Raw genomic sequence first — 13,418 nt, forward strand, 5'->3', positions numbered from 1 at the left:
TTGCTGGGTCTAGCAGATAACCTGCCATCTGGAAACACGCTTTGTAAACTGCAGGTCCCTGTTCAGACATTGTGGTGTTTTGCTGATCCACGATGCTGTCTATTTTGTCATCATCTTTGTCCTGGGAGAAATCATCTGGGGTTTGACAACAGGTGACCAGCTAGGTGTCACACAGGGCTAGAACGCCCCCGATCCCAAACTTTCATCTCCCATTTCTGAGTCTCACACACAGCTTCAGGCTGGGGACTGAGAAAGACAGGAAGAAATGAAGCCTCATCAGTTTCTCCAACCCACCTGGCCCATGAACTCTCCAGCCATGAAAGCGGTCACTCCTCTGCGGAGGCCCATCAATTTCAGGACACACACACCCAGCCCCGCCACTAGTCTCTACCAGCAGGTGCAGGAGCAGGTGTGGCCACAGCCTGGATTTGCAGGCTCTTCCCTTCCACCCACATATCCAACAAAATCAGGCTCCACTGTACTTACTGTCCTAGGACCTGACATCTTCAAAATAACTTACTGGGTTGTTTCTGATGACAAAAGTAATATATCTGCTGGGTGTGGTGGCTCACACCTGTAATCCCAGGACTTTGGGAGGCCAAGGCAGATGGATCATGAGGTCAGGAGATTGAGACCATCCTAACATGGTGAAACCCCGTCTCTACTAAAAATACAAAGTCAGCTGGGTGTGGTGGCACACGCCTGTAATCCCAGCTCAGATTACTCGGGAGGCTGAGGCAGAATTGCTTGAACCCAGAAGGTGGAAGTTGCAGACAGCCAAGATCGTGCCACTGTACTCTAGACCGGCAACAGAGTAAGACTCTGTCTCAAAAAAACAAAACAAAACAAAACAAAACAAAATCCAAACAAAAACACCATTGATACCTTGGTACATTTTTTTGCCTTTTTACTTTATTTCCATCAGTTTCCTGTATCTCCGTTTCCTAAAGAATTCCATCCAACTGACCTCTAACTGTGCCTCCCTGACCCCTATGCAGTGAGACTGAGCCCCGAAACCCTTCTCACTCCATTCAGCACAGAACTGGGGTGGGACAGTAAGGGTTAAGGGCATTGCCAATTCCCAGTGATTGAATTGTAATGAGGACGAGATGCTAAATTAAAGTTTATTGCAGAATAAAAGTGTGTGCAGTCAGCATTTGTAAGAGGCTACAATGAGATGCCTTCCAGAACTTGGCAATACAATTAAGTAAAGAGTTGAACAGTAGAGTGCACACGCAGATGAGATGAGCTGCCTGCAGGAATCACTTTAAAAGATAAGCGAGCTTTAGTGAAGGCAGAAAGAGCTGGTCTTGAATGCTGGTCAAGATGTGATTAAACATGGAAGAAACAATGGCCTAATGAGAGCACTGAGATATTTGCAGAAACATGGTATGGGGTCGTGGGGCTTGTATGGAGCACAGGAAAAGGGCCAAAGAGGAAAGCCTGTCACTGCTTCTCCTCCTCTGTCTAAGGACCAGGTACACGGGTAGACAGGCCCCTACTCTGTGGGAAGGAGTCTGCTGGATTATGGGGTGGCGCAATGGAGACAGTGGGCTAGAGCGCAGACTCTGCAGCCAAAGTGACTGGGTTCAAACCCTGCCTGCCCCTGACATACAGGCTGTGCCACACTGGGCAAAGATAGGGACTTCTTGAGCTCTTTTCCCGATCTGTGAAATGGGGCTGCTGACATCTTGCTGTGGAGACTATGCATAGGAAGCTTAAGGTAGACGTGGAGCTATAATTATTATTAACAATGATTTTATTACTGATAAATAATGACTTTATTCAGCAGTTCCTAAGAAGGTTGTTGAGTAGAAGCCAGCCCCTGAAGCTGTTCTTTTCTGAGTGTGCTGAGTAAAAATAAGGTCCTTGGGCTTGCACTGAGGCCTGGCCCCTGAGCCTGGGTGACCAAGCGACTCCCAAGACTCTGCAGGGCAGCAGGCCCGATCTTCAGTTAGAACTATAACTAAACACTGCCTTACATGGCACGTGGGAACTGAATACAAAGGCTGTGACTGTGTGTGAAACAGATGCTGTTTGGTGGGGGATAGCCAGTGTTACGTGCTATATAAACCCAATGTTGCCAACAAAAGGTCATAGAGTTCTGGGCGTTACCAGGAGTGGTGACTACAAGCAGATACTGTGGACGGTACGACTTACCTGCACCTCAGGAAATCTCATGAAGGTTTAATGGGATAATGGGCAGACACTATTTCCAAGCACATAGAAGGCGCCTGATATAGAAATGTTTCACACTTTGCAAACGTGAGTTTTTGTTTTGAGGTTGGGTGGGAGGCATTACTCTACACTCCAACATAGCAGATTGGTTCCGGTACAAAAGAAAAAAAAAATCACGTTTATTTTACAAGGCAGTATTTTCCTAAAGTGTTATACACCAAGGAAAGTTGAGCTGTCTGTAGGAAAACCATATAATTTTAGGAAATTACAGAAGAGTCCACATTGTGCTTAAAACTTTAAAATAGTTTTAAAAATATCACGGTAAGTGAATATTGCAAGGTATGAACAGCCTTAAAAAGGGTGTGAACACAATATGGAAGCTCAATATGAAAACCGCTAGTGATAGGTCGCTTTGAGAAGTGTTCGGGCTACTGGAGAACACTGCTTCAACCTTCATTGAAAAAAGAATTCATAGCACTCACTGAAACATGGCCTTTTCCTAAAACAGCTCTGTTATTCGCAGTAATGAAAAAGAGCAGTGACAATTTTTAAATGGTGAATGATCCCAAAATGAATGTTGAGAAGTGCCCTATTTATGTTTGGATGTGAGAACCACTGACTTCCCAGGAAGCGGCAGCACTGATCACGTGCGTGGCCCCCCCACTTGCTTCTCCCATCTTCCCTCCTCCTCAGTGGGAGGACAAAACCGTACTACTGAAAAGCCGAAAATATAACTGGTCTCCTCTCCTGGTTCCCACCTCCTCTAGAGAAGGGGACAGAAGAGCAAACTGTTAAAACTTTGTTTTCCTCATGTAAAAAAGCCAAAATGTGACAATAAAATTTTGCAAACAAGATGTGGGAATAAATAAGAGCTGACCGTATAAATATTCTAACTGGTGCTTTTTTTCCTGCCTGGTAGTATTTGTACCACTAAACTTAGCTGGATCGATGGACAGCGTGATAAATTATCCAGGTGCATACTCTTGCCCGCGACAAGAATTAGCATAAAAGGAGTCTGTTATGATCAGTCCCAAAATACTTGTGATGTTTCAAATAGACCAAGAAGTGGAGGATAGGAAGTAAAGCCACCATTCCCAAGATAGAATCAAAGCCCAGATCAAATCTTAAAGAAGTATTTCAGGAAAACAGTTACGTGGTTTTGCTCTGTGCCTGGTGCTTTACTCTGTGTTTTATTTTGTATTACCTTCAACGACAAGTCTTCCCCTCCCAGGGAAGCAACTGTTCCTCAGGACGGTCCTCAAATTCTGACTTCATATATTAAAAATTACATAGTAAAAAAGACATAGATGTGATAGTAAATCCTTAGTTTTTTGTATACCAAACAGTTGTAACCACAAAGCCATTTTAAGGGTCATATCTTGGAAAAGTTATAAGCATATATGAAACTTGAAACTTCTAAAATCTTGGTTAGAGAATAAAACTAAATTCTACATTCAGTGGAATTAAGCTTCTACCTAATAGCTTTTATGCCAGCTTTCCAAAAGCAGGACTGGTACCGGGTTTCCATATAAACCCAAGAAAGCAGTTTATCCACCCACAAAGCCCAACCCTTGCTCCAAGTGAGCATACTCCTGGGTGCAAATGATGACGCTTTCTGTCAGTGTGCAGGTGTTAATGAACCCAGGCTGTTCTACGTGACTGTGTCCAATGTCTACAGTGCATGTTGCAGTCTAAACATTTTCTAAAGTGCCTATAAGTATACAAATTAGCAACATCACATCAGCGTTAGAGAAATTCCTTCATATATTATAGAACAGGCCTAGAATTTAAAGTGAAACTACACATTTTTATATCTGTTTCAGTTGGTTTTGGAATGCAAGCATAAATAATTCCAGTTCAATCATGTATTTCAGAGTGTTATTAACAGTGCTAGGACAAAAATAGATCTTGTGCTTATTTAGAAAAGGTCATTTTGAGATCCAAGAGTATCTGATACTTAGAATCCAATGGAACATCTCTAATTCTATACAGTAGTAGATATAATGTAAGTGAAGCTTAGTGAGTTTTCAATTATAAAGAGATTGTGCAAATATTTAAGGTGATTATCAACCATTATTAAATCCAAAAATTCCATTACAATTGTGTCTAATCAGCATGGCAGTTCAGGAGTTTAAAAAAGGAACCTAGACACAAGTCCTAGATGATGCTGAGAGGGCCCAACCCTGCCACTGAGCCAAGATGCAGAAGTACGGCCCCGTGGCCATGTCTTTCCATGGCTTTAGAAATCTGGTTGCTGACTCCATTAGATGAGCAGGTGGGAATGCTGTAGAGGAGCAAGCCCCTCTATATGCCCATGTGGAGAGTGTGCTCACCCACAGGGAAAATCTAGACAGGGCCCTAGTGTTGCTGTTGCAAACCTGAGCACATGGCGTGGGACTGCACCACCATGGCCTGACACAAGGTCTGCAGGCATGTGGCTTCCACGCCTGCCTTCAGTGGGCCCGTCACACAAGGGAGGCACCAAGAACAGCAGGCCAGGCTCATCGGATGTCCCTGTGCCATCTGGGCCATGCCCTGGGCAGAGGGAAGCCCTCATGCCCACACCTGCCCTTTCCTGTGCCTGCCTGTTCCTAGAGCTCCGCGTACCCCCTTCTTGGTTTGTCTTGTTGAGTCTTTAAATTTTAGTACATGGAGACTAAGCTGCACTCTCATTTAGCACAGAAAGTTTTCACTAACGCTGCAAAGGAAAATGCATACTCTGCCTTCTAAACCTTATGGATATCTTGGCCACCTAAACCTAAAAAAAAGTTCTATCTAGTAAATGACCTAACTTACACATACACCTGGGAAAGCAGATTCTTCCTGGAGTAGTTTGTGAATGATGTCAAATGGAGGCTTCAGGGCAGAACATAACTTTTTCTTTTTTAAAATACAAATGAATGTGCCGTACACGCACCAGACAGCTGCCAGAGGACAAGGAAACACCCCTAAAGCATGCTTCTGGAGAATTAGGAGCGAGTATTGTTCTGTCTCCAGCTCTGATGTTCTCATTAGGCCATACTTGTAATTTCCAGGATTTTTAACTATGCCTCATGGATAGAAGGTTTGGAGAAATGGCAGTTGCGACTCGCACAATACCTGGTGTAAATGGAGATTAGAAGTAGCATTCTGAAGAGAGCTAAATAAGAAAGAATTCGTTACTATTTTGTGCATGTGAGGGAAGAGAACACACATAGCAGACGGTGTTAGTGGGGGAAGTGAAGGAACAGTACGAAATCTTTTCTCCTGACTTAGCAGCGAACTATTTCAACTGCTTGTGCATTTGCATAAAAATCCATGCATCATACTGAATTCTAATCCATTTCTCACTTAAGCCATACTAATGCTTCATACAACCAAATGAAGCAGAATTAATCAAACCTATTAGATTCATTCCTAATCCCTAAAGGACTTATGTCTTTAGCATTTCCATGCTAACTAAAACTATTAATTGATTTTTTTTCTTAAGATGTCAGATGTGGCTGCCTCCTAAATATACCTATATAACTTCCTAAGAGTTTTTCCCAGACTTGAAGAACAATTAAAAGCAGAGAAATGTTGAGGAACCCACCCAAGAGGCCAGTTCAAGTGCTGAAACACCTTCCCCAGCTGGCTCGAGCCAAGTCAATCTCTTCCTTCCCCTGGGTTCCCAGAGCTTTCTGGGTGTCGTGAGTTGAATGTGTCATATGTAGGACTGTGGGCCCCTTCATGGGGGGGAGAATCAGGTCTTGTTCATGCTGTGTCCCCACAGCACCCTGCAGGGGACAGGTGCTCAGCTAAAGCTGGATTGAGCATGAGGCGGATGAGGTCATCTCTTCTCATGTGAACGTTTAGCTCAGCCTCAGTCGTGGAGCCTTGTACAGACACTGGCCACAAACCAGGGGCTGAGCTGGCCTCCAGTGACCTCCCAGAAGTAAGCCGAGGCAGCTCTGGTCCAGACCCAGTGCAGGTGTAGGGAGAAGGGGAAAGGGAAGAAATGGCGGCTACCAGTGCACACTCTGTTCCCCGCGGGAGTTGCTGCTCGCGTAGGACAAGTGGGACAGGACAGGGGTGCCCGTGAAAACGTCAAAAGGAACGGCAAGAGTCTTTCTGGAAGGACTGGCTATTAGAAAACACTGGCTCCTTCCCTTTGGGCACCTCCTCAATCTGATCCAAGATACTCTGTGATCATCGCTTCACTGCCTTTAAATCTCCCAGTGAAATTAAGGCTGGGTCACAATTCATGACACCAGATGCTACATAGAAAGTAAGTCAAGATATAAAAGAAAACCATTTATAATAAAAAGAATGTCTTAGTTGTAAGACTGAGAGAAGCTAATCAGCATACCACCAAACTGCTACAGTTGTTGAGGGGTGGGGCGGGTAGAAAATATCACTGGAAAAAAGGATCCATCAGACAGAGGTACAAAAGCTAGGCGTGGATCCCAGGCTGTGGCCTCCTGGCTGGACTCTCACACGGTCGTTTCTATGGTTTCAATCACTTCCAGGTCAGACTGCGATGGGGAGAGAAGGGTGCACTCATCTGGTTCCCAGCTGCTCTCTGGACTGTAATCTTCCTCTGAACTCAGTTCTGCCCCTTCTTCTGTGTCCTCGTCACACGATTCCACGTAGTGAGCCCCGATCGCATTGATCCCAGAGTCCTCAGAACTTGAGGGAGAAGAGCAGTGATCTATTTTTGGTGTATTGCTCTCTTTTGAAATTAAGGCATCGTGTGCAGAGACCTCCTCAGGGCTCATTTTGTGGGAATGCAGCGCCGGCTGCTTCTGCACATAACACATCTTCCCATTAATACATTTAACCTGATAGTTGTCAATAAAAAGGTCTGAAATCATACAGTACCTTGGTGAATCAGGGGGAAGGGGAGGCTGGAAAACAGATGCAAATTTCAGAAAGTGCTCAGTGAGCGAGACTGAGATCTGAATGGTGTTTGTGGGCTCCCGAGGCCTGGCAGGAATCTCGGTGCTTGGAAGCTGTTCCACAGGGGTCATAGGCTGATACATGTATTTGCCTGCAAAGACACAAAAAAAAGACACTTGAAATCAATGAGTATTACACAAACTATATTAATACAGAGATAATGGTTTCTTTCTGAGGATTCAGAATATCTTTAAAAATATTTCAGTTAACACCTCAAAAGAAACTAGTAATAAAATCATTCAACACCGTTATAGTCAATTAGAAAGTCAGCATGGTATATAATTTTCATCTAAAAGACTTTCTAAATCTCAATTTATATTTGAGTCTTTCTGCTATCTCTGAAGTAGGTAGATGATACTATAATCCTTATTTTACAGACAACTTTAAGTGATTTACTTATCAAACTAGAACAAAGAATGTCCATAATACAGTAAGGTAAAAAATAGAACTTGCATGGCTGGGCACGGTGGTTCATGCCTGTAATCCCAGCACTTTGGGAAGCCAAGACAGGCAGATCACTTGAGGTCAGGAGTTTGAGACCTGTCTGGCCAACATGGGGAAACCCATCTCTACTAAAAATACAAAATTTAGCTGGGCGTAGTAGTGCATGCCTGTAATCCCAGTTACTTGGGAGGCTGAGGCAGGAGAATCCCTTGAACTCAGGAGGCGGAGTTGCAGCGAGCCGAGATTGTGCCACTGTACTCTAGCAGTGGATTGCACTCCAGCCTGGGCGACACAGTGAGACCCTGTCTCAAAAAAAAAAAAAAGTTGTAAAGTAGTATAATGTACTGTAAAATTATATTTCCATGTTTATCTGTGTTTATATATTCTTCATTTTTAAATGTATATAAGTTGATTATCAGAATTATAGGAGATTTTCACTTTCTAGGTTTCTGTTTTAATTACCATATACACACACGTATATACAATAGGTAATGGCCTGCTGGATCGTCCTGGCCACGCTCAATGACTGGAGTAAGCGTTAGGGTGCGAAATGATTTCTCGCAGGACCAAAGCTCATCAGTGGCCCAAACAGGAGGTATTCTCTCCGACACCAAGTCTGCGGGCACTAAGCAAACTAAGCCAAGCAGAAGCAAAGGGCAAATGCACAGGGAGACGCAGAGGACAAGCTGCGGGGTGTTTCTAGGAGACCGTCAGGCTCATTTCCAAGCCTTCCTCTCTGCTCTGAGCTCTCAACTGTTTCCAGCCTAGTTTAATGGAAGTAAAACCTAAATGGATTTGGTCTGAATGTGTCCCTTTCCTCATTCCATTTTTCATTCAACATCTAGCAAAGCCTCCCACATGCCAAGTGCTAAGGAAATAGGGTTGAAAATATCCAATCTGTAAGTCTAGAGTGATTTCGAAACAAAAAGCTAAAGCAGGGATGAGGGGGTGGGGCTAAAAAAAAACCCCCAGAGTCAAGTAGCCACAATTGTGGACATCATTTTTGCAGTTTTCGTGATTTAGCCAATTTATCAGTTCATGTTGTATCTTCTGCACATCGTTGACAGGGCTTTTAACCTTAGCACTACCTGCATTTCGGACCAGATAATTCTTCGTTGTGGTGGGGAGGGGGAAGGGGAAGGGGAGGGGAGGACAGCGCTATCCGACGCACTGCAGGGTGTTTAGCAGCATCCTTGGCCTCTACCCACTAGATGTCAGCAGCAGCTCCTCCCCAAGGGAGACAAATTTCCGGAGGGGTGAAATCAGCCGGGTCAAGAACCATTGATTTTGGTTATCTTCATGAGCATCTTTTCCAGGCGAATCACTCGTGTATGGCTCTTGCTCCTGTTTCTTTCTTTGTCAGGCTGGAAATCCTTCTAGGACACGAATCACATTTGAAAGAAAAACTAGCTTTGGTTTTATAATGTTATGAAGCCACAGAGGAGTAGCAGTTTCAGATTAGAAATGTAAGTAGTAAAGATGCCACAAATCATGCAATCTCGGTAATCTATTCAGATCAGTCAAGCTTGCTTGTATTTTTTTTTTTTTGACTCCTGTACCAAAAAAGCCATTCAAGTACCACAGTTTCTTTGTAACCAAATTACTCTAAAAATACCTTCATTTTCATCCTGGGGTACCACATGAAAAAGGTACATTTAAAGTCGTTAAGCCTCTGGGTTTCCAGGGTGCTTCCAAGCCCAGACAGACCTCATGTAAAGCCCATGGTCTGATAAAAACGTGAGAAGAATCCAGTCACACCTGCCTGGGAGAACTATGTTTAAAATATACCAGGCATCTTCATTTCGCTAGATCTTTAAAATAATTGTTACTTGTCAGGCAGAGTTAAACTCAGGTCAGATCTAAGAGTTGACATGGTAGGACCTCTGCCCCTAAGCACTGTCAACACTATCGGCTGAAGGACTAACGAAGGCTGACCTTCAAGCCTCCCTCCAGACCCTCCGGAGCAGTGTATGTTTGGACACGGCATAGAGAACGTGGAGGACTACTCTTCTGTCCACAGAGCGGCAAATAAAACATGGAATGAGGGCTTCGTCGTTTCCATTCTTGGCTGGTAGTTATGAGCTCAGCAGGCTGTGGAAGGGAGGCAGTCAAGAAGTGCTTGTTGTATACGCTGATTAGGTTCATCCTGCCCTAAGTAACCTGTAGTTTAGTCAGTCACTTGACACAGCCATAGGAGGATCCTCAGAGTTGATTCAGGCCGTCCAGAACCATCCTCAGATCCAGGGGGAACAAGGCTTTATTTGCCCAAAGACAGAGGAAAAAGCCTGGCTTTGGGACTTCCCTCACTCCCTCTTTTTTTCCTTCCCCTATCTTTGTGTTTCTTCATAATGTCTTCACTTTCTTTCCTCTTGGTTCTTCCCCTTAATTTCTCTGGTCCCCTCTCATCCAAAGCTCTATTTTTCTTTCTCGAAGTGCTGTGCTATGGACTGAAAGTTTGTATCCCCCTAAAATTCATGTTGAAACCCTAATCCCCTAAGTGATGGTATCTGGAGGTGGGGCCTTTGAGGAGTAATTAGGTTTGAATGAGGTATGAAGGGTGCCCTATGATAAGAGGGAGAGATCAGATCCCTTTCTCTCTTCCCCCAAGTGAGGACACAGCATCTGCAAACCAGGATGAACGTCCTCAGTAGACACTGACTCTGCCTCAGTCTTGGAAGTCTCAGCTTGTAAACAGAGAAATACACGTTTGTTGTTTAAGCCACCCAGTCTATGGTATTTTCTTATAGCAGCCCAATCTGACCAGGATGTATAGTAAAGAGAAATGCAGCTGGGTAAGGAAGATGGGAACCAGATTCCACTTCTTTCTACAAGGTATGCCTAGCAAATGTGTTTACTTAGAGTGAGGGTGGGAGCCCATGATCTGGTGATAGAGGGACGCAAGAAAAAAGAAAAAGAAAATAGTAAACATGCCCACATTAAAAAAAACCTTTAGTAACCACCTTTGAAATATCAATTATTATATAATACTCTATTGTTTATAAACACAGAAATAATTAAACTCCTGTCAAAGATTCCTGGGGTATCCTATGCTGAGAATCCGTGTTCACAAGGATAGCTCCGAGGCACTGCAAGACCCTGAATTATCAGAGATTCAATTATGTTTACTGTACTATGAGAATAAAATGAACACACTTCTTCAACAGCAAGGATTTCTGGAGATTTAGCCAAGAAATTCAATAACCACTATATTCTCTGAACAGTCGTAATTAAGGGTTTACTGTGTTACTTAAAGAATAATTAAGATGAGAAGGTTTAAACCCTAAAGCTCTAAAAGGAAAAGATAGTCAGAGTGAGGGCTTAGAGAAAAATAGAGAGCAAAAGGAGGATTCGTTTGATCCAGCAATTCCACTTTTGGGTCATACCCGAAAGAATGGAAAGCAAGGTCTCAGGGGTATTTGATCATCCATGTTCACAGCAGCATCATTCACAACATCCAAAAGGTGGAAGCAACCTAGTGTCCCCACGGATGAGCAGATAACAGGCCACATATATGTAAAATATAACACGAGCCTTGAAAAGGAAGGAAATCCTGACCCATGCTACAACTGGAAGAACCCTGAGGGTAAGTGAAATAAGCCAGACACAGTAAGACAAACACTGTATGATCCCACTTCTTTGATGTATCTAAAGTAGCCAATTCATAGAAACTGAAAGTAGAATGGTGTTTGCCAGGGACTGGACATACGGGGGAATGGGGAGTTGCTATTTAATGGGTAGAGACTGAGCTTTAGAAAACGAAAAGAGATATGGAAATGGATGGTGGTGATGGCTGCACAATATAAATGTACTTAACACCACTGAACTGTACATGTAAAAATGGTTATGATAGGCCAGGCTGGGTGGCTCACACCTGTAATCCCAGCACTTTGGGAAGCCAAGGTGGGTGGATCACGAGGTCAGGAGTTTGGACTAGCCTGACCAACATGGTGAAACCCTGTCTCTACTAAAATTACAAAAATTAGCTGGGCGTGGTGGCATATGCCTGTAGTCCCAGCTACTCAGGAGGCAGGAGAATTGCTTGAACCCAGGAGGCGGGGATTGCAGTGAGCTGTGATTGTGCCACTGCACTCCAGCCTGGAGGACGGAGTGAGACTCTGTCTCCAAAAAAAAAAAAAAAAGTTAAGATGATAATTATATTTTACCAAAACGTACCCCAAAAAAGTGGCCTGAGGTTAACTGCATCCATAGTTCAGTTCTTTGACTTTACATATTTTAAATTAGTTTTATATTTTTAGTATAATTTACGGTATTAACGGACTGAAGGAAAAGAACCCATACGATCCAGAGTATATAAAGAATTCTTACCCCATAAGAAAACATCCGAATGTTCTTAAAAAGAGGTGTGGCTACATAAGAGTAACACAGAGGGATCTTGACGGTGATGGAAATGTTCTGTATCTTTTTAAAAACTGTACTTTAGGTTCTGGGGTACATTTGCAGATCATGCAGGGTTGTTGCATAGGTACTTACATGGCAAGGTGGTTTGCTGCCTCCATCCCCCCATCACCTATATCTGACATTTCTCCCCATCCACCCCCGCTGCCCCTCCCTTTGCCCTCGCACAACAGACCCCAGTGTGTGATGCTCCCCTCCCTGTGTCCATGTGTTCTCACTGTTCCAACACCCGCCTATGAGTGAAAACATGCGGTGTTTAATTTTCTGTTCTTGTGTCAGTTTGCTGAGAATGATGGTTTCCAGATTCATCCATGTCCCTAAAAAGGACACGAACTCATCGTTTTTTTATGGCTGCACAGTATTCCAGGGTATATATGTAATGTTCTGTATCTTGACTGTATTAACGTCAATACCTCGGTCGTGATATTGTACTATTGTTTTGCAACTTAACTGCCATTGGGGGGAACTAGGAAAACGGTATATGAGAGCTTGGTATTTTTCTTAAAATTTTATATAAACCTATGACTTTTTTCAAAAAAAGTATAATCTAAAACAACAGGGGAATAATAACCATAGAAGTGATGATATACCCTTCTTGGTGTATTATATCAGGAGGTACATGCTGTGGACACATTTCATTGCAGGTGATGTTTATTAACTTTGAATGTGGTGCCCGTCTAGGATTCTCCGTTGGAAAGTTACTATTATTCTCTTTGTAAGATAGGGATAGTGCAAATACCCTGTTTCTCATCACACTTTCACCCACTAATTTTAGCACGGATAGATGGATCTTGTCTGCAATAAGTATTACTGTGGTGTTTGCCAAACGGTGATTTTTTTTTTTAAAACCACACACCATGATTCTTCAGATTTTCCATTTACGTCACTCCTTCTACACTTATTACCTGGAATGCTGTGTGTGAAATGGAAGATACCAAGATGAAATCGCATCTTGTCAGACCCAGACAAACTAAAGCCAGGAAAGCCTGAAGGTGGGGTAGCGGGGGCAGGGGCAGGGGCAGGCGGGCATCGTTCTTGTATTTCTGAGATAAAGACTTGTTTCAAAGACTTTCTAAAATAACCCTATAAGATTCTTTAGGACTGCAGCAACTCAGGTAGGATGCTCTGGAACACCTGCCCAGTAATGGCATCTCTACTGATAAACTGAGGTCAACTTGGGTTATAGTACCCAAATAAATTCAATATATTTGGAGACCTTGTTCTGATTTTTTTTCTTGGTTGACATAAGTAAGCACCAAAAGCTGCTCCTTCTCCCTCACTTATTTATTTACTCAATTATTTCTATAAGTATGGACTCATAGATACTTTATTCTGTGTATTGCTACCTGCTAATATCATTTATTTTGTTACTCAAATTGTTCCAGATTTAGCTCTTGGGACCCGTGTCCTTTCAAGTATTCCCACCCTTGACTGAAGACTTCTTTACTACTTTCTGGCACCAG

The 13,418-nt window shown here is 43.2% G+C and overlaps 1 protein-coding gene across 1 annotated transcript in view; it reads right to left on the reverse strand.

Annotated features, from left to right (window-relative positions):
• Positions 1-890: 890 nt before the first annotated feature.
• Positions 891-13,418, reverse strand: part of C8H3orf70 (chromosome 8 C3orf70 homolog) — an 88,050-nt gene continuing 75,522 nt past the window's right edge. Inside the window, exon 2 of the mRNA XM_039478997.2 lies at positions 891-7,186. Within this exon, the coding sequence (XP_039334931.1) occupies positions 6,630-7,186 (557 nt within the window). The 3' untranslated portion in view covers positions 891-6,629. The remainder of the gene's footprint in view (positions 7,187-13,418) is intronic.

The sequence above is a fragment of the Saimiri boliviensis genome, chromosome 8 (genome assembly GCF_048565385.1).
Source record: "Saimiri boliviensis isolate mSaiBol1 chromosome 8, mSaiBol1.pri, whole genome shotgun sequence".
Taxonomy (NCBI): Eukaryota; Metazoa; Chordata; class Mammalia; order Primates; family Cebidae; genus Saimiri; species Saimiri boliviensis.